The sequence below is a fragment of the Salvia hispanica genome, chromosome 1 (assembly GCF_023119035.1).
Source record: "Salvia hispanica cultivar TCC Black 2014 chromosome 1, UniMelb_Shisp_WGS_1.0, whole genome shotgun sequence".
Lineage (NCBI taxonomy): Eukaryota > Viridiplantae > Streptophyta > Magnoliopsida > Lamiales > Lamiaceae > Salvia > Salvia hispanica.
Genome location: NC_062965.1, coordinates 10,562,470 through 10,587,862, shown reverse-complemented (window position 1 = coordinate 10,587,862; position 25,393 = coordinate 10,562,470). Strand labels below are relative to the sequence as shown.

General features: G+C 35.2%; 3 protein-coding genes across 4 annotated transcripts; 1 reads left to right on the top strand and 2 right to left on the bottom strand.

Annotated features, from left to right (window-relative positions):
- Positions 1-2,573: 2,573 nt before the first annotated feature.
- On the bottom strand, positions 2,574-8,029 carry LOC125201123 (ribonucleoside-diphosphate reductase large subunit). Its single transcript, XM_048099060.1, has 17 exons — positions 7,554-8,029; positions 6,859-6,920; positions 6,694-6,781; positions 6,072-6,335; positions 5,687-5,927; positions 5,527-5,603; positions 5,217-5,387; positions 5,036-5,128; positions 4,789-4,938; positions 4,624-4,710; positions 4,355-4,519; positions 4,159-4,278; positions 3,725-3,927; positions 3,492-3,641; positions 3,261-3,408; positions 3,066-3,149; positions 2,574-2,985 (listed from the first exon to the last, which is right to left on the bottom strand). Exons 1-17 carry the CDS (start codon positions 7,779-7,781, stop codon positions 2,884-2,886), a joined length of 2,433 nt encoding a protein of 810 aa, XP_047955017.1. The 5' UTR covers positions 7,782-8,029; the 3' UTR covers positions 2,574-2,883.
- Positions 8,030-9,280: 1,251 nt separating this feature from the next.
- Positions 9,281-12,961, top strand: LOC125205585 (protein LIKE COV 2-like). Its single transcript, XM_048104622.1, has 7 exons — positions 9,281-9,526; positions 10,688-10,740; positions 10,836-10,945; positions 11,414-11,581; positions 11,769-11,866; positions 11,992-12,118; positions 12,475-12,961. Exons 1-7 carry the CDS (start codon positions 9,401-9,403, stop codon positions 12,582-12,584), a joined length of 792 nt encoding a protein of 263 aa, XP_047960579.1. The 5' UTR covers positions 9,281-9,400; the 3' UTR covers positions 12,585-12,961.
- Positions 12,962-18,506: 5,545 nt separating this feature from the next.
- On the bottom strand, positions 18,507-25,261 carry LOC125205797 (cellulose synthase A catalytic subunit 5 [UDP-forming]-like). Of its 2 annotated transcripts, none has more exons than XM_048104938.1 (14): positions 24,653-25,261; positions 23,751-23,943; positions 23,439-23,647; positions 23,224-23,323; positions 22,975-23,137; positions 22,419-22,685; positions 21,897-22,242; positions 21,589-21,726; positions 20,945-21,070; positions 20,649-20,861; positions 20,292-20,565; positions 20,011-20,204; positions 19,580-19,930; positions 18,507-19,473 (listed from the first exon to the last, which is right to left on the bottom strand). In XM_048104938.1, exons 1-14 carry the CDS (start codon positions 24,737-24,739, stop codon positions 18,886-18,888), a joined length of 3,249 nt encoding a protein of 1,082 aa, XP_047960895.1. In that variant the 5' UTR covers positions 24,740-25,261; the 3' UTR covers positions 18,507-18,885. The 2 variants fall into 2 exon arrangements, with proteins under 2 accessions (XP_047960895.1, XP_047960886.1); XM_048104929.1 differs by having other exon boundaries at positions 20,011-20,207; positions 24,653-25,260.
- Positions 25,262-25,393: the final 132 nt, after the last annotated feature.

Here is a 25,393-nt window from a genome sequence, read left to right as displayed (position 1 = left end):
TCCGCCGTGGCGGGGACAAGCTGCGGCGTGGTGTAAAGGCTCCGCTCGTGGTCGAGGATTTTCCAGGTCGCGGCGGCGGTTTCGGTTGGCCGGCGAGAGATGTTGGCGGTTTCGGTTGGCCGGCGAGAGATGTGAACGGAAACGGCCTCTCATAATTCACTAATATTCCCAACTAGGGAATATTACCATTATGCCCTTTCATAATTAATTAATCTAAAAATATTTTTCATGTGGCAAATTTTGGACCGCTCATTTAATAAAAATGAGTGGCTGAAAATGGATCTCAATCCTCAATTAGGCTAAAAGTTCTTAATTGATCACAACCCTGTATATATAACTAAAATTGGGTATATGTCCTCTCTCCTCAGAGTATTTTACTCCCTCCGTGCCGTCCGCTAGTAAATGTCTCATTTTTCTTTTTTCGTCCGTCCACCGATAAATATCTCATTTCACTTTTTACTGTATTTGGTAAGAAGAACTTACATTCTACTAACTCATTCAACTCATATTTTATTATAAAACCAATATATAAATGTAGGTCTCACATTCCACTAACTTTTTCTACCCATTTTACTTTATAAAGTCATGCAATTTCTTAAAACTCGTTTCAATCAAATATGAAACATTTAATCATGGACGACTCCGTTGCATAGTAATAGAGTCATTTTGTCATTTTGGTACATTCCATAGTAATAGAGTCATTTACCTTTTTAGTAAAGAGGGAACATCTTTTTTGGTCCACGAACTTTGCAAAAGTATCATTTTAGATCCGTGAACTTTGAAAATATCATTTGAGGTCTATCAACTATGGGTTAATATCAATTGAAGTACTTTTTTACTATTTCCAAATTTTTCTGGATGAAAATACCCTCAATATTTTAAGGGTATATATTTTTAATAAACTTATCATATACTCATATTTTTTATAAATATCTTTACTATATATTTTTGATGAATTTTCTAAATATAATTTGACCTCCAATATTATCATTTAATTTTGTGACATGCAAGAAAAGATCTTTATTCAATTTTTTATTATTAAATAAAAGTTCTTTATTCAATTTAAAATTCTTTAATATAAAAAATTGAAGAAGCAATTTGACTTGCATGTCACAAAATTAAGTGATAATATTGAAGGTCAAATTATATTTACAAATTTCGTCAAAAATATATTGTTAAGATATTTATAAAAAAATATGAGTATATGATAAGTTTATTAAAAATATATACCCTTTAAGGTATTGAGGGTATTTTCGTCCAGAAAAACTTGGAAATAGTAAAAAAGTACTTCAAATGATATTAACCCATAGTTGATGGACCTCAAATGATATTTTCAAAGTTCACGGACCTAAAATGATACTTTAGCAAAGTTCGTGGACCAAAAAAGATGTTCCCTCTTTAGTAAAAGTGAACAGATTTTTCCACACATATTTTACTCTCTTTTACTTTATTCTCTCTTCATTTCTCTACATTTTTCATTTTCCACTTTACTCTCCATTTACCTAACTCATCTAACACAATTTTTTTTAATCTCCGTATCGAAAAAAAATGCCCCCATTACTATGGAACGGATGGAGTATTAATTAGACCGAATATGCAAATCGTAGGAGTAGTATATAGTTGAAGACTAAAGATATTGAGATACTAAACTTCCGTACCACTCAAGATTGTAGACTTTTTAAATGGGACAAAGGGAGTAGATTATAACTAAAATATAAAATTAAATTAATCACTTATAAAAATGTATAATTAAATACAATACATATACAGTGCATAATGTCATAAATTAGCAATAAATGAACTTAAATGATTGGAACTTTCATAATATAAACATGAAATATTAGTAGATTGTTTAAATTGGAATTAAGATGGCAGGACATTATTAGAAAAAATATTTTTTAAATCCATTCGGTACACGAAATTAGAACTAAAATTCTATAGAATCGAATTATAATTTAACTTCAAGTCTTTCGTTTGATAAAAATGATATAATTGATGTGAAATTGAATTTGAAGAAATTATAATGGTTGGTCAACTGCATGCGTGTGTGTGTGTGGTATGTGAGTGAAGTGTGTTTGTACATGTAGTGTGTAAAAGTGCCCAACTTTATAACTATTTAAAATTTCAATTAATAACTTTTGATATGGAATTCAAGGTAAAATTAGAAAGAATTAGAATTATAATTCAATTCTAAATCTAAAACTTTTTAGGATACTAAACGCAAAATTTGGAATGAAAAACTTTAATTTCAATTACACAAACCCAATTCCAATTAAACAGATTTTTCTCTCGCATTCAATGATTAGTCTTTCAATATAGGAATTGAATTGGTGAATTTTTATTCAAGATGTAATCAGTGGGGACAACAAATAGTTTTGCAGATTTATACTATATAACACAAATAAAATTCATATTATTTCACAAAAGTAGATAATTTTGAGGATTTAAATACTATATACGTTATCATTCATTTGATTTTAATAGATTTTTCAATACATATTTGAATTAATTATATTCAAGAATATAATTAATTATGTAATCCTAGTGCAAAAACTCATACACACAATATCAACTGTTCCAAAGGATCATTACATATCATATACATAAATCCACATAATATGGAAATCGACAACTTCCATTTAGGATACGAAACCACACAAGCATAGAACAGCCATAGTCATAACATATGACTATTCGCTATAGATTCTCTTTCATTAATACATAAATACCTATAGCAAGTTAAGACATCACTTGAACTACAATATATAGGAAGATCATGTAACCATTTGGTGAGTCTTGAAGCTTAGACACGCTAGCAGTCAACACGAGCCTTTCAAGCACCACGAGAAACAAACGAATAAATCCCACTTATGCTGTAACCTATCAACTTCCACAAGCCAAGCACTCGTCGCGGTTGGCTAAAGAGCATACCATTTGGGCCATCTTAGAATTCTCGTCATCAGCAACCGCCTTAGCCTTATCATCCTGCAGAATGATTGCATAATGCTTTGAGCATGTGTAATAGGGTTTAACAGAATCTTTAGTTTTGTAGAGAGAGCAACTACCTTTATCATGGTAGTGTCAACTGTGAATTTGATGGCGTCGGCTGCTGCACGTGACCTTAGGTAGTACATGCCCGTCTTCAAACCCTTTGTGACCAAGGATAATAAAATCAGCACAAGTATAGATTGCGTATAAGCATATGCCTTCCGATTTTTCTGAATTTGCTACATATGTAGTTTAATTTCTGTTTAGCTTACCCTAGTCCAGGCATGGAAGTGGAGAGACGTAAGCTTTCCAAAACTGGGTTGGTCCATATGGATGTTTAGGCTCTGACTCTGGTCTATGAAGCATCCACGGTCGACAGCCATATCAACCAATATTCGTTGTTTGATCTCCCAAACAGTTCTGAGAATAAGCGAAATGAATTAGCATGAGACAAATTGAAAAGAAGGGGCAGTTTAGAGCTCTGATTTCCATGGAATGCATACTTGAAAATAACTTTAAGATCTTCAGGAACCTCAGGGATCTTTTGAACAGAGCCATCCTCATAAATTATCCGGTTCTTGACATTTGGAGACCAAAGCCCCATCTCGGTCAAATCGTGGAGAAGATGCTTGTTCACAACAACAAACTCACCACTGAAAAGGCCACCAAGCATTAGTATCGTGGCAAACAAAATGTTTATGGGGGATGCTGAATTAAATATGTTGATGAGCCAAACCTTAGAACTCTACGGCTGTAAATGTTGGAAGTGTATGGTTCAAAGCACTCGTTGTTCCCAAGAATCTGGCTTGTTGATGCAGTTGGCATGGGTGCTATGAGGAGTGAGTTCCGGATCCCATGTTCTGTGATCTTAGCCCGAAGAGCATCCCAATCCCATCTATCTGACGGCTTCACTCCCCACATATCTGGCTGGATGATTCCCTGAAAGATGCAGCCAGGTTTAAATGATGATGCCCACACAATACCAGTAACAAGGCACAAACTTGTATTTTCTTATATGGAAATTCTGTAAACAGACAAGCTACAGGAAGACCAACAAACGGGGAAGTTGTTGTCAGTGTTCCCAAACCAACATGTAATAACAGGTAACTGAGACTTCATAAAAAGTTTACCAACAGTTTGATGAACAAGTTAAGAATTTTGGATATATACCTTGCTAACAGGGCTGCCATTATATGTCTCATACGGTCCTTCTTTCTGAGCAAGTTCACAAGATGCCTTTAATGCATGATAGTATATGGTCTCAAATATATCCTTGTTCAACTGTTGAGCCTGCACTTGGAAATAGAACCAACAAACTTAGCAAATTTACAGACAAAACATGGCAAAGAAAATATCAGCTTTATACCTCTGGAGATTCAAATGCCATGCCAAGCAAGATGAAGGTATCAGCAAGACCTTGTACACCAATTCCTATTGGCCTGTGACGCATGTTAGACCTTTTTGCAGTTTCAACAGGATAATAATTCGTATCAATTATCTTGTTGAGGTTTGTAGTTACGAGCTCAGTAACCTGCACAAACAATCAACAGATAAAGATCCAAAAACAACATTACAATTATGTATACAACAGACAACTTAAACTGATCAGGTAACCAGCAAACAAAATTAACACACCTCGGCCAGTTTGTCAAAGTCAAAATATCGGTTTTTAGACCCTAGGCTGCCAACAAGCTTTGTTGGTTGGGACTCCAGAGGCACACCCTTAACAAATTAGAGAAACAAATTAAGAAGATATTCAAGTAACTAAATAGATAAGGATTCATATAATAAAATAGTAACCTTCTCTCGAACATAACGTGGTAGAGCAATTGATGCAAGATTGCAAACAGCAGTTTCTGTGGGACTTGTATACTCAATTATCTCAGTACACAAGTTAGATGATTTTATGGTACCCAGATTCTGCTGGTTGCTCTTTCTGTTGCAAGTGTCCTGCACATAAAAGGTGAAGATTTAGATTAGGTGATGAACTGATGTTCAGAAAAAGCATAAGTAAATTATGTATTGCGAGAGTTGTCAATTCCATTACCTTATAAAGCATATAAGGAGTTCCAGTTTCAATCTGGGATTTCAAGATTTCAAACCACAAACTCTGTGCCTGGACAACTTTCTTAGCCTTTCCCTGAGTTCAATACAAACAAAACATCAGAAATCATAATTCACTAAAGAAAAAATATTAATGTCATGCACACCAAATAAGTCTACCTTACCTCTGTTTCGTATTTAGTGTACAAAGCTTCAAATTCCTCACCCCAACAATCAGCTAATCCAGGAGACTCATTTGGACAGAACAATGACCAATGGCTATCAGATTGAACTCTTTGCATAAAGAGATCAGGTACCCAAAGACCATAAAACAAATCTCTTGCCCGATGCTCCTCCTGAAAATAATTGAAATAGGAAGAGTTCATATAATATTAGGGTAGTAATTGCATCACTAAAAACACTTCCAATCTACTTCACTCATAAAAATAATCAAGGGGAAACAATGTATTTCCACAACAGCCACCAAAATAATACCTTTCCGTGATTTTTCCTCAAATCAAGAAACTCAAAGATGTCAGCATGCCATGGCTCCAAATATACAGCAAAAGCACCTATCCTCATCACAGAAAGACAACCATAAAAATGCAATTCAAATGCAAGCCATACAATAGAACAGAAGGCGAAATGTGCAAACCTTTCCTCTTGCCACCCCCCTGATCCACATATCTAGCAGTGTCATTGAAAACTCGAAGCATTGGGACAATGCCATTGGATGTTCCATTTGTTCCACGTATATAACTTCCTGTAGCCCGGATATTGTGGACAGACACACCAATTCCTCCAGCTGATTTGCTAATGACAGCACATTCCTTGAGGGTATCATATATGCCTTCAATACTATCATCCTTCATGCATATCAAGAAACAGCTGCTCAACTGTAATCAATGCACAAAATTAAATATTTAGTAAAGAAAAAAAACTTAAATTTCCAATTAAACTAAAATCCTTTCATGAAAAGAGTTAGCATTCATAGTACTAGAAATTGATATATCACTTGGTAGTTATATCAGTTATCATACTTGAGGTCTTGGTGTTCCAGCATTAAAAAGGGTGGGTGAAGCATGAGTGAACCATCGCTGGGACAAAAGATGATATGTTTTGATGGCAGAATCTATATCGTCTTTATGGATACCAACAGAAACCCTCATTAACATGTGTTGTGGCCTTTCAACAACCTTGCCTTGGACCTTTAATAGGTATGACCTTTCAAGTGTCTTAAAACCAAAGTAATCATAGTCAAAGTCTCTGTCATATATGATCTCACTGTCAAGACGTACAGAGTTCTGCCAAAAGGAAAATAATACAGCATTAATACATTGAATTAGTTGCAATATATGTTAATTCGTGGGATTGAGAATCAGCAAAATATTAACAAGCTTGTATATATATCCATCCCCTCCAATCATTATGACCCATGTCATTTACACATGCATCCATACAAACTATATAATATCTATGAAAGTAATGACAAGATGGAAAGACACACTTAACAAAATTGCATAGGGAAGTAATATTCTCCATAGATCAATTGAATTAAGTTACAATTTGCTGCATTCTCAACCATCTGCAATTCATACCAGTGCAGGTATACATAATAAATAAATCACATAACTAGAATGCAAAAGCTGGAAGGACAAATACCTTCATTATAATCTCATACACATCATCGGCAATCAAAGGGGCCGCTAGTCCAGACCTCTCACTCACATGATTGTACATGTCTTTGACCCTGTAACAATTATGCAGAGTATTAAAACCAATATATATGTTAATAATAGTTTATCTGTAACAGTGAAGTCCACTTACGTCTCAGAAAATGATTTTTTGGTGTTCTTGTGAAGATTTGAAACAGCAATTCTTGCCGCCAACTGCATATTGCAAATAATTAACAATCCTATCAGTTTCAAGATTCCAAAAGCACTTAACCAGATATACAATATAAACAGGGCAGGATCCCCTGCCGTGGGGGGAAATACAGGAGACTGCTTCTAAACGACACAGTTTTGCTTACACTGAGTCAGTTTTCTTTTGCATACACATCACACAAACAGTTATAAGAGAGTTCTATACATCAGCAGCCATGTGGACGAAATTGCTTCAGAATGATGACATTAGGTACTCATGATAGGTATGTAGATTGTAGGGCAACATTATTCTCTCAAAATGTCAATTTCCATAAAGGCATGCACATACACTCGTATACCACATGTGGAATTTACAAACAAAAATTGGCATAAACAAGACAACATTTTCAAACAAAAATCGGATAAACGAGTAGTGTTTAACATCACCTACTTAATCAGCTATACATTCAAACAATTAGAAGCTCCTGAAATTACCAATAAAAAATTAATCCAAAAAAATCAGCACAACATCAGTAAATTAAGATAATCAAGCCATATTTCACAGCCAATTGGAGAGATCCACCAACAAAACACAAAATCACGACGACAAAAATAACAATACAAAAAAGGAGAAATCAAATCAGCAATCAAACTCACACAAGCATAATCAGGGTGATTGGCGGTCAAAGCAGCAGCCGTCTCCGCCGCCAATTCATCAAGCTGGCTGGTGGTGACGCCCTTGTACACCCCGGCACAGACTTTCTGCGACACCAAAACTGGGTCACAGTGCTCGCTACTGAGGCCATAACTCAGCTTTTTTAGCCGCGCGGTGATCTTGTCGAAGTGCACAGCCTCTTGCCTCCCGTCTCTCTTCACGACATACATATTTTTCGAAGCGAATATCGAAATTCCACTCACTTGGGAATTTTCACAAACAGGTGGTGGGTTATCCACTGACAGTCTGCAAATGGCGTCTCAGCTTGTATATATAGCCACAAAGGCGGAATAGAAACAAAAGAGAGGGGATTTTAATAGGTCTAGGGTTTTGAGAATTTTCCCTCTAAAATTTGGGGAGATTTGAAGATTTTCCCGCCCAATTGAAGAGTGTAGATGGTGGCAAAGCGTTGGCGAAAGCGGCATGTGATCCACACCTACACGTATTTAATTATTAGTAGTATGGCTTTTAACAAGCTTTTATTTTGAAACTTATTTTATCTAATAATTTTATGATTGGTCATACAACTTTGTAACGTGTTCTTATTGGAAATGGAGTAACGTTGAGTTATGCAGTTATTTTCGAAGGATAGAGTAATATTTTTGTCGAATATAGAATCGAATTAAATAATTTGATCGGTTGAATCTATTACCAAATTAAGATGCAAAAGCAAAATGGAGAGTGAAGATTATATGCAATGAATGATGATGATTAAGGTAAATACACGTGTTAACTATAGAATCGAACTAATTAATTTGATCGGTTGAATCTATTTGAAAATTCAATACCAAATAAAATTGATCGGAATATTATAGTTCGATTTATGATAAAAATATATATATATATATATATATATATATATATTATATTCACTCACGCATAGGCGTACACAAAAGTATATATAGCTAGAGACTATATATTACAATAATCACAACTATAATTTGCATAAATATGTAACATAAATTTAATTCAACACGTACCTAACAAAAAAAACAATACTCCTAGTTTATGCTGTAATTGTGCTTGTATTGCTAAAATCATACTAGTAACTAATTTGTATACGAGTTACTATCATACAACCAATTGTTGTCAAAAGCCTCTATGTAATCTATTCTAAATATCTATATATATTTGTTTTTTTATCACCAACAATGTCATTTAAATCGTATTCAAAACATGATTAATTCCTATAAGAAACATTTCATCTTTAATATAGGAAGTATGCAACTTTATCTAATTTTATAACTATCTCTGTTCATTATTAAATATCAAATTTTTTCTTTTTTTCATCTATCAGCCAATATAAGTCACATTTTATTTTTATTACTTTTGATAAAAAAGTTGAATTCACTTTTACTCACATTTTATTATAGTTCAAAAAAGTTGGATTCAATTTAGTAACTTTTCTACCACTTATTTTTATATAGTTAAATAATTTTTTAAAATCCCAACCGATTAAAAATGAAAAATTTATTAATAGATGGAGTAATAGTTTAAACATTTACCGGATAAATTTATTTTCAATCATAACATTGAAAAATACGAAGGAAAAATCTCTAATCCCAACGGCACGACTTTTTCCACTTTTTTTTAACTTAGAGTTCAAGTAATAGAATTGATTAATTAAGTCCAATGATGGACTGTACCACCCGCTTCAGTAGTAGTACCACTTCAATAACACTGTACACTCATTTCCGATCTGTCAAAATTTCCCAAATACAATTGAAACCTCTAATTTCGCGATTGCAAGAACTGCTGCGAAATCGGGTACTGCCTATTTTTGGCAACAATGGCGGAAGAGAAGGACGCCACGTCGGTGCCGCTGAGTCAAAGCGTTGGCGAAGATGAAGAGGGGCGAGATCCTGAAGATCCGTTAAAACCTGCTTCTACCTCTCCCGATTCTTCCACCCGTAGGGTTAGTGATCGTTTCACTTACTATTTATAGAAATGTGTGCTTATTTATTGGAATGTGATTCCATATCTGACCGCTGCAGTAGTATTTTAGCTGGGTATCTCACATATCCCGGTTGATTTGAATAAGAATTTAATCATTCAGGATGTCGGGATGTGAACTAGTGACAACTGTTAAAGATTTCTAAATTGAAGCGTTGGATTAACATTTAATGGAATTTGTCTGATAATCTCAACCAGTTATTTAAATTCACTCGGATTGTTGTCGGTGGAATTGATCGATTCTTGTAATTTTCATCTTGTCGATCAATATGTTTCTAGGCAGCTGATAGCCCGCGATTTAACTGATATAAAAACAATTAAAATGAAAGGTATGCATTGTTCAGAATCACTCAATTAAAAAAATGCGAGGTGCCAATTTGATTACAAGGAATATCCTACCAAAATTCCCTGTGATTCATAAACAGGAAGGTTATTATCATTTATACCTTCTTTATTCAGCTAAACTTTATTCACCTTATACGCATGACTACATGTGAGTTTGTTTTAGCTGTTGCACCACAACAATTGTGAATTGGTTTGGTATTTGTTAATGGATGAAGTGAACTGGACTTATCATTTAGGCCTTCATGATGTTGAGAACAATTGCAAATTGGAACCATTTCTGGACCTCTTATCGCCATGCTCTCAAATTTCAGCAATAAATAGTTAACTTTCTGACATATAAAAAAGGTTACAGTGAGTAAAGGAGTAAGCTATTAGTAATAGAATTGTAATATAAACAAAAAGGAGAACATGTTTTCCTTCTTATTATGGTCACATATTTTAAGCAACTTTTGGAGTAGAATGGGCTGTTGATTACTCTGTCATTTTTTCTGTCTTAGCGTCTCCTAGATATTCCTCGTGGTGGATGTAGGCACCCCAACCCTGCAAATGGCTTTATGCCAGCTTAGTTGTCTTCCTAGTTTGTTTTGTAAAGTTTTTTTCTAGTGCAAGGCTGCAAGCGCTGTACCACAGTTCAGATTTGTTGAATTGGTCCTAGAGAAGCTGAGTGTTGGATATGGGGATAGTTGATTATGTTATGTTAGCATTACAGATGTTCTTCTGTAGAAAACATTGTTATTTTTAAATTGATGTTCAAGGGTTTATATTTTTTGTTGTTCAGGCTTGCTGTTTTGTTCTTCAAAGCTGGGTTTCAAAGAAGTTCATGACCGGATGGTACTTATTTACCTAAACATCTTGCTGTAGTAATGCAAAATTTCTCTGAAATTTGTCAGGTTTTAATTTAAGATTGTGTTGAAATGCATTTGCAGTGTTGTTCTATTCCCAGTTGCTGTTACATTTTTTGTGACTTGGTGGTTCGTTCAATTTGTTGATGGTTTCTTCAGCCCTCTATATGAACAGCTGGGCATTGAGATATTTGGTAAGTACACTCTTTTTATATCCTACATTTTTGACTTTTTGTATTGCCTTATTGAGCCAATTGAGAAGGCTAACAGTTTGTAACCTCGTTGAATTAGATAAGATGTTTCTGTAGGAACTTCTAAAAAAAAGTAGGTCTGGGCATCAGTTACTGCCTTGTTAACATGCTCTACACAATATCTTCTTTCACCAATGTAACTCAAGCAACTGGGAATTTATCAAATTGTTGAATTTTGCAAATTAATTTCTGATGTAGTCTATCAGATATATTCCAGTTTATAGGTTCAGGAGTGTCTATTTCTCTATAAATATGGTATTTGAGATAAATTTTAACAACAACACGTTTTTATTTGTAGTTATTTACTACTACTACTATTTTATTTATATTTCCTACTTCCAGAACTTGAATTTTATTCAAACTCTTTTGGAGGTCTTGGACTGGCTTCTCATTTGATTGTCTTATGCGCAGGACTTGGATTTGTCACATCATTACTTTTCGTGTTTCTTGTTGGCGTATTCGTTTCCTCATGGTTGGGAGCTTCAGTAATCTGGCTCGGAGAATGGTTTATAAAGAGAATGCCATTTGTTAGGCACATTTACTCAGCTTCCAAACAGATTAGCTCTGCTATTTCTCCTGGTAAAGAACAGAAATACTTGCCTGATTTGTGAATTTAGGCGACTCAAAATGCAAATTTTTCCATCCAGAAATGACTGTGCTATGCCTGCAGAGCCTTCATGCACTTTATACTTATCGATAGCATGTCTTCTACAGTTTATATTTTATGTTTAATGCGTTTGAGTTTTATACTTTATGTTCATTGCAGACCAAAATACTACTGCATTTAAGGAAGTGGCAATCATACGTCATCCACGTGTGGGTGAATATGCATTTGGCTTTATCACTTCCTCAGTCGTCCTACAGGTAGTAGAAGTACTAGTAATGTGTTCTTAAGTCTTAACCTCTTATTGAGGATATAGTAAACAGATGTAGCAGTTGACTTAATAACATAACTTATTTTTGCATTTTTATTTTGTCTTCTAATGCAGAGAGATGATGGAGACGAAGAATTATGCAGTGTTTTTGTCCCTACAAACCACTTGTACATCGGTGATATATTCTTGGTTAGTTCCAACGAGATTATAAGGCCCAATCTGTCTATTCGGGAAGGGATAGGTATGATACCATAACTGGGTTTAAATCTTCTGATTACTGTTTTCAGAGTTGCTTTGTAAATCTTTCTGTAGCCACATATACACCATCTTGAATTATCGAATGTGTTATACAGTGATGAAGTTACATGTTAGATGTCTTATGTAAATCATAATATCCAATAAAAGTCATTGAGCATTAAACCAAAGAACACAGTCAGAGGGTTATTTTATCAAGATAAATTGATATTATGTCCTACCAACTTATGAGATCCTTATAGAATCTGTCTTACAGTGCAATTTCAGTTACATCTGTCCCATCAAATTTGTGTCAAATAAATTCCCTTCAATCTTTCCTTACATTTTGATGCAAAACTGCAGAAATAATTGTATCTGGAGGAATGACTATGCCACAAAGGATCATGCCAATCTCTTCGATTGAAAGAGTTCCTCAACCAGGAGAACGGATTCCCCTCACCAGACTTGTGTAGGCAACGGCCAACTGATTTTGCAGTTTTGCCGTTAAATCTCAGTGATGTTTGCAAGTCATTTGGAGCTCTGAAACTGAACATGCAATGGGGTAGTCGAACAAACATCATTCGTACAAAGTAGAGTGTAAGAAGTTCTATTATGTTTTGATACTAGAAATGTGTGACAGATGTTATGTAGAGTTTATGCCACACTTATGAATTGTAAACCTTTAAAGTTGTTGTTGTGAAGCTTATTGACTGCACAAAGGCATGCGAAGAATACACTATATAGTCTGTATACATGTAATTGTTGTATTCTAAAAGGGTGGTGTTTTCTTTGATAAGTATAGGCAAGCCGTTTCTTTTAATCTCTTAATAAAGATTTACATGTTGTATGAGTGCGTGTTGTGTTTCTAATTAAATTGTGCGATTTATAATGTTACCGTTTGTTTTGTATTTCAATGTTGTATTATTCAGTTTGGTCATTATTCAGATGAAGATGGTTGTGATTCAAGGCTCTCATTCGTATTATTATATCTTAATTAGGTGACTTGCATTAAAATAACCATGTTGTTGTTGGTATATATCCAATATAATCAGCATGTGTTCCACAAGATTACAAATTTGTATATATTGATAGCTTGGTACATGATCCAATATTTCTTTTTGCTATTGTTGTAGCGTGGAATATTCATGTTTTAAAATATTTAATCAGTTTACGGTGTTGATTTGGGCAAATAACAATTATTTTTACTTAATTGTTTGTTTGGGGTTTTGTGATGGAAATTATTGAAATAATTTCATTTACTTATTGAGAAATTTTGTAAAATAATTTACTAAATGGGACCGTAGTGACATAGTCCATTTTTGTGTTATGAATTAAGCGATTATGTCATTATTCTCTATTTTTGCTATTTACTTTCTTGCATGATTTGGGCATCCCCAGAGTGTGATATGATGCGAAGGTGTCTCGAATTTGATTAAACTATAAAATGCGTAAAACTGAGCTAGAATTACTCAACATTTCAAAATGTATAGATTATTAATCGAGATGGAAACAAATACCTGTATACAAATTTTAAATGGTTAAGCCGTTAAGGAACTTATGAATGATAATATAAGGTTCTAATTCCTCAATCCTTTAAAAATAGAGAATTTAAAAACAACCGATTTTAATACAAAATCAATATAGTAGAAAAAAGATAGAAAGAAAAAAAAAAGTGTTTAAATTATTATTAGTGAAGAATAAATCACTCTTCATTACAAGAAAAAATCACCAAAAATGGAAATTGACTAATTTTTGGAGACTGAAATGACAAAAGTAGATTATTTGGTGACCAAAAGAGTTTGCTATCTAGCTAGATTACACTATAATAGTACTCTCTCCATCAACCATTAATTGTCCTAATTTGATATTTCTTCATTCGTTTGTGAATAATTGCCTCGTATGCTTCTTTACTTTTTGGGTAATGTATCTCACCTTTTACTAAATTTTTTGTTCATTTTCCGTTACATTTCTTAAACCCTTGCATGTTAAGTTAAAGTGAAACTATTAATATAGGTGTACATTGGGAGTAGAATATATCGAATTTTCCTTAATTACACTCTACGTTTGTTTTTTATTTTATTTATTTTGATCATTTATACAATCGATTATACAGATACCAAGATGTATAAAAAAAAAAAAAAAAAAAAAAAAAAAAAAAAAAAAAAAAAAAAAAAAAAAAAAAAAAAAAAAAAAAAAACTTATCTATGGAAGACCTATGTCTGAAAAGTTTGGACAATTTTTGAAGCGATGAATATCAACATATATATACTTTATACATTCATCATATCTTAATTCTAAGCCATTTTTCTCTTCACATACTAGATTTTTTCTTCACATGAAATATTTTCCTTTTCTTTCTTATCATACATTTCCAGTGATCCCAACTCTTCTTTTGGGGAGAAGAAGTGATCCTATCTTCACTAAATTGTAATTAAGCTTCGCACTTCACGAGTTCATGTGGTGTCCGGTGCATCTGAGGACCAAGTGACATCCGCACCCGCTCGTACAAAATAAAATTTGAGGCACCAATCACCGGACAGTTTGATCTCAGCACCCCCAAACAAAAATTCTTTCGAAATAAAAACCGAGACACCAAAAATGGAACGAGAGAAGCTAAATTTTGGTGTCTAATTAATATCCCTAAACAAAATTCATTATTCTAAGAAACCAATGTCACGTCCTAACACGAAACATGAAAAAAGATTGAGACACCATAGCCTCAAAAAAACAATTTTTTATTTACAAAAAAAATCTAATTAAATTGGTTGAGTAGACATGTACAAACTACCAATGGATCGAAACCTAGGTTTCTTGATGATGGGCTTCGCCTGCACAAGACTTGTCGCTTGCTTCCTCTTACCGTTGCCGGACGACTCACGTTCGACATCTTCGTCGTCTCCAAAGAGCTGATCGAGCAACTGCTGCACTACTTCCGTTGCCAGCTTCATATCCTTCTGAGCCATCAAGATTTGCATGTGTGTGTTTTTGTAAGGAGAAAATGGGTTTCAATTAATCCTTTTAAGTTTGATTTGAAGGGTTATAACTTATATATATATATATATAATGGAGTTTGCATGATAAGGAAAAGGGAAGGAGATTACGCGTTAAAAGGAGTGCGTGTTGTGTGTGTTTCTTGCTAGGAGAGAAACAGCAGTGTCGGCTCCACGAAGGTCATAGGAAGCCACCTATATACTAATAATGTATATTTGTGTGTGTTGCGTAACTATAAAAAATAAATAATGATAACATTTTTTTATGTGAGAACAACCTTAGAATATTGTACGTACGTATAAAGTAACCAAAACTGGTCCTAAACATACGTCCATTTTACGATTTTGGTCCTATATTTTATTTTTAAAAACTTTGCATCCTGAACATTTCAACTCGGATTATCACAATTGGTCCTACACTAACAATTCCGTCAATTTTTAAACGATTTTAACCCGATTTTGATGGTTTTAACAGTCCCATTCAGGTTAAAACCGTTTAAAAATCAGTTAAAATCGGATTGAAACCATTTAAAAATTAACGGAATTGTTAGTGTATGGTCAATTGTGATCCGAGTTGAAATGTTCAGGATGCAAAAATTCAAAAGATAAAGTATAGCACCAAAATCATAAAATGAGCATATGTTCAGGACCAGTTTTGGCTTTTACTCTAACTTTAACTTATAAATTATTTTTAGTTAATTCATGTATGAAATATTTGTATTGTAATACAATAATGATAATACATCTAGTTAATATTTTATGGTGCAAATACTCTATTACATTTATTGTGCTCCATATATTTTGTATGTTGAGTGCTAGTATTATATTCAAGTTTTCGAAATTTATATTTGAATTCTTCCTATGTGTGAATATATTTAGGAAAAGATCAAATAATTGTCTTCGTTTTGTTAACTAGAAATCAATCCAGATAGCGTAAATGATGGGTGGTCAAAATTGATTTTTAAACAAAATGATGTTCGTTTACATTCAAACTAATGATTTCTTAAGAAAAATAATATCATCCGTCCCAATTTAGTTAGGATATTTCTTTGGGCAAAAAATTTTAAGTGTTATCCATCATTGATATTGGATATAGTGAACATGTATTGTATTTCTGATTGAAATATTGGCACTTTGTTATACATTATTTGGAGTTGATTAAATTGTAGATTATTGATAACATATTTTAGTGTTAATTAAGTTGGACTCCGTATGTTATAACTAAGTTATGACTTATGGTTGATACACTTAGTGATAAAATTCTTTGTTGACTGTGATGAGTAATTTATATTATTGTACGTGATGATGACATTAAAATTTATATCATTGTTATTATTGATATTAATTTAAATAATATCGAGTTTCAATTTTATTTTTATAGAACAAAATATTATTTTATGTTACTATCCAATATAATATGACCGTTCGTACTAGACCAAAACAAAAAGTAATTCAGGCTTCCTTTTTCTTTTAATTTAATTTTTGTATTTAAGATTTAATGTCCGTTAATTACTTTACGTATGTGATTGACTAATTTTATTGCTTATTCGTTTTTGTTCATTTTTATCTAGATTTCGGCCTTTCAGGTTATAATGACGAATTTTTCCTAAGAAGTGTCGCGTCGATGTTGGATGATCAAGCTTCAAAGAAGAAAAATTGAAGGAATCAAGGAATCGAGTGAATATTACTCCTTCCGTTCCATGTTAATAGAGTCATTTTTTTATTTTGGAAAGTTCCAAGTTAATTGAGTCATTTATACTTTTGGCAAAAAGTAATTCTCCCTTTTACTTTATTCTCTCCTCATTTCTCTTACTTCACCATCAATTTAACACATTGTTCTTACACTCCGTGCTGAAAAGAAATGTCTCTATTTACAAGGAACGAAGGGAGTAGGTAAAAAGGCCGCCAAAAATATAAGCTGGCCAGTCAAGTGTCTACACTCCTGACTAAGTCATTTGCCCAAGTGATCCAAAGAAGGCAGCTATGCCACTTCAAATTTAATAAGTGGAGTACTATATAGCTATGTTTTGGTGACACCTTGTAGCGACATCGTTTTATTAGATGGAACTAGGTCAATTTATTTTCAAACTAGGGGAAATCTGTTTTCTATCTAGGTAATTTGTTAGGTTAATATGGAGTTATTGAAATTTTTAGTTTGATATTTAGGGGTATTTATCGGTCAATGTGAATTGTTTGAATGACTTGAATTATTGATGCCGTGGTCTTCCATCTTATACTTATTTGGTCATTATTTATGAAAACAAACCATTCCTCGCCGGTTTTCTTTTGTTGTACGTCTCTTTCTTCAAACAGCATGTGATATCACACTTTCAAAATAATTTGGTTTACATTTTTGTCAGGAGATCTTAATGAATTACTTATTCCCATTTTCAAAAAATAATTTACTTTTGTCATTTTGGTCCCGAAACGAATTTTCTCTTATTTTTGAGATTTTTACAACACATATTACACCACTAATGATGTAGATCTCTTTATTCACTAAAAATTTTACAACTATTTTTCGGTTTTTATCTTCTAATTTACTAATTTTATATTTCATCTGTCCCATTAAAAGTAAAACGTTTTTCTTTTTGGATTGTCCTATTAAAAATGAAACGTTTCCTAAAATAGAAATAACTCTATCTCTATTTTTTCATCTCTCTTACTTTATTTTCTCTTCATTAACTCACAAAACAACACTTTATAAAATCCTGTACTGATTTTCAAATGTATCATATTTAATGGGACGGAGGGAGTATTAAATTTGTGTACAGGCTAAAATCTCTCTCTTTTTTAGGATATAAATAAAGTTACTATTTGGGGTAAGTGTACATGCGAAGACTTGGCGTAATTTCACATAATTCTTGCGACGACACCAGATTCACAAAGTTTCTAATTCAAAGAGTAAAATCGAACCATAAAAAAAAGGAAATGGTAATTACTATTTATAATCTTAAATACCAATGGAATGAGTCAAAAGCCGACTTGGACTAACTCTATCATATTTAATATCTTACTACGTACGTAGGTAATTAGGTACGTTATTTAGAAACTGAAATTCACCTCAAATTTACATTTAAAGTCAATTTTAATATTTCATCCATATAAATAACTTAACATCTTCTTGAGTTAAATCATCATAAATGTCATAACTTTATTACGTTATTTGTAATTACTAACTACTCCACATAACATTTTAATAATATCAATTACTACAACACTAATGGTTTTGCAATTGCAAGTTTGCAACCCATTCGAATTTGTCATTTTATTTTCAGATAAAATTGTAAGACTAAGATTGTTAATTATATATTTGTTGGATATATATTTAACAATTTTTAAATTGCTTGAAATCACAACTAAATTTCCAAATTTCCAATAATTAGCAGAAAAAACACATACATGTTCCCATCCGAAGATAAAAAAGAATAATATTTAACAGTATATAATCCCTTTTTCTTCACTTACATTTATCACCTTTTAAGGGCCATAACTAAAGACACCACAAAAAACAAACACATATCCAACAAAAGAATCAATGAAACCATATCTCAAAAAACAGACACCAAGCAATCATTTGCCACTTCACATCTATACAATCTAAAATTGACCGAGTGAGAGAGCAACATTCCTTATTCTACCTTCAGCTACATCGGAAACCGGTCGGGACGGGGCAAAAACGTACCAGCAAACGCATCTGGCTGCTTAAGTAAACATCGATTCAAAGCAACGAAGAGCTGTCCCTATGTCTTGCTAAGAGTCCGAGGGCCGGACACCGTGGTCCTCAGTCGTCACAGTTGAGACCGCAGATCTCGAGGACCGGGCCGTCCCTTGAGACGAATGGGTTTACCCGGACCCACACGAGGGTTAGTATCGACGAGAGCAGGATGGACCATATGATGATCACGGTCGGGACGCCCTGTTGCTTCCCCATCAAACCCTTGAGGAACGGGTAGAGGTGCATGATGACCCAAATGGCAAAGAAGAGTCGGCCAAACAACGGGCCCCACGAGTCGTACCCGTTGTTGACAGCATCGGCGACTCCAACGACCACGGCAACGATGTTGATGATCAGGAGGGTCGTGGGCGGGATCAGCAACGACGTCCACTTGAAGAGGTAGAGCTCGGCGAATCCTCCGTCTTCGTCGCCTCCTTTCGAGGTGACGGTGAAGTTTGTGCTCACACCGGCCAAGACCTTGAGGAGCCCTTGGAAAAGGGCGAAGAGGTGGGAGGAGACGCCTCCGATCACCCAGAACTGCTCGTTTCTCCACCAGTCGTCAATTCCAACGCCTCCCCATTGCATTTCAAGAATACCGGTCACAGCAATGGTGCCGAAAAGGGCAATGAATATGATGCTGGCATAATTACTAATCTGTAAAATTTGAACTAGACGTTAGTTAAACACGAAAAGTAGCAAGATACACCGGAAGATGGCTTATACGAAGCAAAAACGTAGAAAACCAACTGAAAAGACGTACCTCAGGGACAATGAATTTCGCGGTAAGAAGGCAGATAGCTGGCAATGTGCAGTACACAAGCAACGGAATAGAAGTCCACGGATACACAACTGAGTTTATGTAGGAAAATCGTTCTAACCACTTCAATCCTCCGCCATATCCGTACCAGATCGGGCAGTGTTTGCTCAGGAAAATCTCAACCGAACCAAGAGCCCATCGAAGAACCTGGTGAAGACGATCTGAAAGGTTAATCGGAGCGGATCCCTTGAATGCGGGCCTTTTGGGCATGCAGTAGACCGACCGCCAGCCATGGCAATGCATCTTGAACCCCGTCAAGATATCTTCAGTGACTGAGCCGTATATCCAGCCGACCTGGTTAGGAATTTGAATAAGTTTAGATAAATCCACGCAAGTCATATAGGACGGCAGAGTGAAAACGAACAGCACTATACCTCTTTTCCCCATTCCGTCTTGTCTTCATACCCACAGCTAATGACATGGATGGCTTCCTGCAATAGAGAGGAAGAACTAACAGGATTTGGCAACCCGCCAGCTTCTAGAAGTGTCGAAGCCACAAAAACAGGTGACTGACCAAACTTCTTCTCAAGTTTCTCTTGGGAGATGGGCGGTCGATCAACAGTGCTTACTGCTATACAAAACAAAAGAAAACCTACTTTAGCAGAAAGTATTTCCTAATGTTTCCTTGAACGATTAACTATAACAAAAATTCTACCTTCAATTCCTTCTTCTATGGTTTCAAGAGCGTGTACTTGCTTCGATGCCTCTTTGTGCTTAGACTTCTTATTCTTATCTTTCTTTCCTTTCCCCTTCTTGTTCTTCCTTGAACCACAACAAAAACAGCACCACTTCGGCCAGCAGTTACACGTCTTGCTAGGTGCCTTCTTTTTAGCAGGAGCATCGAATCCATATAGTGCTTGCCTTCTGAAGACACACCCAGTTCCGACATATATAGGTCCTTGCAGACCATCCAATCCTTTCATATTAATCTGCACATAAGTTCAAGAGTTATGTCCTGCTCGACAGTGTGGATGACAGAACAAGTATAGAGAAGGATCGAGGATATACATACATCGAAAAACACGACATTACGATTAGAATATCTATCGTGCCTATCAATCCCATCAAATCTTTGGGGAAACTGCACATAGCATACTTTCTTTCCTGAGGTGGGATCCATGAGGAAACACATAGCTTCTCTCAACGCCTTGCTATTGTTAATGTAGTGATCACAGTCGACATTTAGAAGATAAGGAGCATTTGACAGAACTGCTGAAACCCGTATCTGTATAATTACAGAGAACAAGTTCAGTAACAGAGTAAACCTTTTCTCTTTGCATGTATAATAAAAAGGCAATAGTCATTCACCAGTGAATTCATAGCACCAGCTTTCTTGTGATGATCAAAGCCGGGTCTCTTTTCACGTGAAACGTATACCAGACTAGGGAGCTCATTCCCTTCAATATCACGAACACCTTCACGGCCAAGAAACACCTGTTGGAAAAGCAATTGGCAATCAAAGCCAATGTAAGAACAAAAAGAATGACACAAAATAGTTAGTTGCACCCCATTGCACCAAAGTGCAAAATAAAGATAGATTAACATCACTTTTTTTTGCTTGTCACGGCAAGTAAAGACCCCTACTCCTAAAAGCAACAAAATGTCAATTAAGTGACTCGAGCACTGGAACAAAAGCTAACATGACAAAACACTGATGCAGTGTCCCTTCACCAAAATTGTTGTTACAGAATGAAAACATTATTGTTTGAAAATCCTTGGAAAAGGCTTAAGGGTTTGGCACCACACTTTGTTAGAGTCTAGTAATTCCCTTTTCTGAAACCAATCTATGCCTACAGAATAGGGCATGCATCATAAAAATCCAACATCTATAGCCTATAGAGTCAATTTAGTGGCATCGCACAGCATTGAGCCAACTACTACTTCCTTAGAACGTAAAATTACACACTACATAAGTAAAGCCAAGCAAATTAGTTGTTGTGACTCTCACCAACCTGAATCATACCAGGATGGTCCCTAACATTGTTACCAGGCCAGGGTGTTCCATCCTGCATAGTCCAACCTTCCTCAGGAACCTTCTCAGCCATGGCCACCAAACGATTTATCCGAACTTTGAACTCTTCATATTCTCTCTGTGCAAGACAAAGATATCAGGAACCCATCCAGTTAGTTTATTCGATATGATTAAAACTGAATCTTGATCAATGAGCTCGTGTGCAAAGGGAATGGAGGTGTTCATTTTTCTTTTGTTTTGTACTTTTGTGTGAATCTCAACAAATAACATAACATATATAGTACCAACCTTCATTGCACGCCTTTCTCTAACAAAGGAGGGATGAACTTTATTCTTCAAATAGTCTATCTTCTGAGAGAAATACCATTCAGGAGCACGAGGTTCGATATTGAATTTCTTGCTGAAGGGAACCCATTTCCGAGCGAACTCAGATGTCTCAGAAAGTGCTTCAAAAGTAAGCATGGCTGCACCATCGTCTGACACGTAGCATGATACTTTGTCAACTGGATAATCCGAAGCAAGGATGGACAGAACTGTGTTTGCTGTAATTAAAGGAGGTTCTTTCATGGGATCTACTGTGCTGACAAAGACGTCAACGTCTGCCAATTCTGAGGGCTTTCCTTCTTTTTCATACCTATAAAAAGTTCAAGCAACGTTACAGCATTAGTAGAGAAAGTACATCAACAAAGTACTTCAATAGTTCAAGATGAAGACTATTACTGTAATAATAGAAGATGCTCAATACAAAAAGCAAAAGATGAATACAAAATGTGTCTGCAAGTGTGATAGAGAGAGAAAGATGGTGCTTACCGAAGAGAGAGTCGATCAAGGTAAGTTTCTCGCTCAATAGGACACCACTTGGGGAACTGATCAAGTATCCATGATGCAGCAAACCATATCTCACAGATAACTGATGTCATCCACAAGCCATATGCACCAGGAACGGGATGGCGAATCCTATAGTGAAAAAACAAGCCAAGAACCACAAGACGCAGGATAATTACCATTCGGTATGGATTTATCTTGCTTGAAGAAATGGGAAGTTTCCTCGAAAGTGGCTGTCTCCCTTCATCCATCCTACATAGAGTTTAAGATACTAAGATACAAATGTAGAGTTATTGTAAACAAAGATAATCGCCATTTATTTCACACTTCTACGCCTGAAAATACAAGTAGTGGTTCAACATCCATTATCTTGCACAATATCTAGAAGATAACTAAAGACAGAAGCCAGAACTACATACTTTAGGATTTGTGTTAGTTATAGCCTCAAAAAGTAATACAAAGCATAGAAAGATGAGCCATTTTTGCAAGTTATTGTTAATGACTATTATAGAAAGCAAAGAAGAGACTACTAAGAGCTCACATGGGCAAATCTGCACCAAAATCACTCCCATCCCCTTGGTGTTTGACCACTTGAAGTTTTTCATTTTGCCTTCTCCTCCATTCTTCCATACGATCCTTCCACGCAACACTTCCATAGCCATATACTGCAAGATCTTTCTCTGGGGCCATGGGCCGGGGATGTACTGCAACATCAGAATAATGAGTGAATAATACTACACAAACTAAAAAGGCTTCCTGCTGCAGGATCTGAACCAGAAGAGCAACTTACAAGATGCTGTTGTACCAGGCGGAGTCCCATGAATTCCATTCACATGACTGGCAAATGGGGGTACTATTATAGCGTTCTGATTATGCGCAATCTCAACATCCTAATACATAACCAGAAGACATTAAGGCCAACGTGATACAAAAGAATGATTCACACAAGACAATATACGGAGAGAGAGAGAGAGTGAGAGAGACAGAGTTTAGATTATTCATTACCTCTTCTCCATAAGTCAAAAGAGGGATATCTACACCCTGAGATGAATCATGTTTGGAGGCGGTGGCTGATCCAGCTAAACCACCATAGTTCGATCCTACTGCACCACCGGTTTGGGTAAAGCCTAAAGGCTCGCTCTTTACATAATCAAACTCGTTTTCCAAATCATCAATACCATCTTCATCTTCATCACCCTCAACCCTAGCAAACCCTATGGTACAAAGGCATTTATCAATAAGACAATTACACAACAGAGCAAGGTTTCAGCTCTGAACAACAACCATTTGCAATAAGAGAATCTTCGACAGACTCACCTTTAATGCGCTTGTATCTGGTCTTGCATTGAGGACAGGCCTGACTTCCCTCTTTCCTCTCATACTCATAGCAAGTTCTACAAACGGGTAAACCGCATTCATTGCAGGCAACAAAAGGCTCCTCATTTATTATCTCCACTTCATCCCCGCAAATTTGGCATGTTTGCCCACTCAGTTCATGAACTGCCTTAATCTATAAAATCAAAAAGAAATCAGGAGCATGATTCCATTAGTTTCACATCCTTAACTATGGCCACAAAGCAACATAAATGGCTTTCCCTGACCTCTATTCAACCACACTCAACAAGCACGCATTCATGGAAACAGTTCTCACCTAGCCTAGCCACATGCAATAATAAGGCCATTTACTGTAACTTGGGAAGTTCTAATCAAACATTTTTCTGTAAAAGTTCTTAACTTTTCATGCTATAACTAGTTATTCTATCACTTGTGACCAAGAGATAATCTTCTTTTTTCAGCATTCTCCTCTTAGATTAGAACTCATATGACGAAATAAATTTAGATTACTTTCACTTTAAAATCAAGAAAAATAGTAATCATAGTGGCAGATTGAGAGAAACACAATAAAATATGTACACTCATATTCTTACCATTTCAAGTAGGGAAGTTAAACAGAGCAAAATCACTTAAAAAGGGGGGGAAAAGGTTAACTATACAACCCTCACAATTACATATCAATGCAAACATCTAAACCTTTTGCAATCAAAAGATGATCTCTAATCCCAATCCCTAATTCACCCAATCAACTAAGCTACAATCAAATTCCACACTAACCAACACTTAAATCTCCATGAGAATCACAAGAAGCAAGAAGCGGGAAATGCGGAATCAACAGAGATGAAACAACAAAAACCAAAATGAGGGTTTATCCAAATACTCACTCTCCCAATTTCATCAGCATTAATCAGCACAAACTCATTTCGATTGTGAGAACCAGCAACAAGCCTCCCTCCTGTGTTCATCGCCATAATCCCACAAACACAATTCTGCCAAAAATCCCAACTTTTTGTATCCCACTTCAGAAATTTAATCCCCTGCGTTGGAGAAACAGCTGGGATTTCTCCAACCAGTCAGCAGTTCTCCTTTTTACCCCCAAATCCAAAATCTTTTGGAAAAACCACACTTAAAACCCCTCAAGATTTAGCTCCTAATGCCTTAATGCAGCTGCAGATTCTTGCTTTTCTGTGCCCAAAATCTCAATCAGATACGCCTAATCCACCTCGAGATTTATCCTTGGCGAGCAATTGCTGATAGAAAAGGATGGATTTTGGGCTCAAAATCTGTTCTTGCTAACCGATAATAAACCCCATCACAAATCACCACATTGGGAGAAACACACATAGAAAATCCAATTGGAGAAAGGTAAAAAGAGAAGGGATTGATGAAAATGAGAGAAAACAACTACACATTATTCTGGAAACGAAAAGGTGTTGTGTGTTCAATGAAAATGGGATAAATATAATTAATGAAATAATTAAAGTTTATTTCTTTACAAGCTAACGCTCCACTGTAATGTAGCTGGACAAGACGATAGACTTTTTAGAGTGTTGATTGATAGAGATAGAGAGAGATAAACTAGCCGGTGTCACTATGTGTAGGAAAGGACACATTTGGGTGGACTT

Excerpts from the sequence above, each read along its gene's own strand:
- LOC125205585 (XM_048104622.1), top strand. The coding sequence starts at position 9,401 with ATGGCGGAAGAGAAGGACGCCACGTCGGTGCCGCTGAGTCAAAGCGTT. Across the intron at positions 10,741-10,835 it reads AAGAAGTTCATGACCGGATG|TGTTGTTCTATTCCCAGTTG; the intron begins GTACTTATTTAC and ends ATGCATTTGCAG. Across the intron at positions 11,867-11,991 it reads CTTCCTCAGTCGTCCTACAG|AGAGATGATGGAGACGAAGA; the intron begins GTAGTAGAAGTA and ends CTTCTAATGCAG.
- LOC125205797 (XM_048104929.1), bottom strand. The coding sequence starts at position 24,739 with ATGGCGATGAACACAGGAGGGAGGCTTGTTGCTGGTTCTCACAATCGA. Across the intron at positions 21,071-21,588 it reads ACCATCCTGGTATGATTCAG|GTGTTTCTTGGCCGTGAAGG; the intron begins GTTGGTGAGAGT and ends CTTTTCCAACAG. Across the intron at positions 20,208-20,291 it reads CATAGAAGAAGGAATTGAAG|CAGTAAGCACTGTTGATCGA; the intron begins GTAGAATTTTTG and ends TGTTTTGTATAG.
- LOC125201123 (XM_048099060.1), bottom strand. The coding sequence starts at position 7,781 with ATGTATGTCGTGAAGAGAGACGGGAGGCAAGAGGCTGTGCACTTCGAC. Across the intron at positions 6,782-6,858 it reads AAAAAATCATTTTCTGAGAC|GGTCAAAGACATGTACAATC; the intron begins GTAAGTGGACTT and ends TAATTGTTACAG. Across the intron at positions 5,388-5,526 it reads TGAGGAAAAATCACGGAAAG|GAGGAGCATCGGGCAAGAGA; the intron begins GTATTATTTTGG and ends AATTATTTTCAG.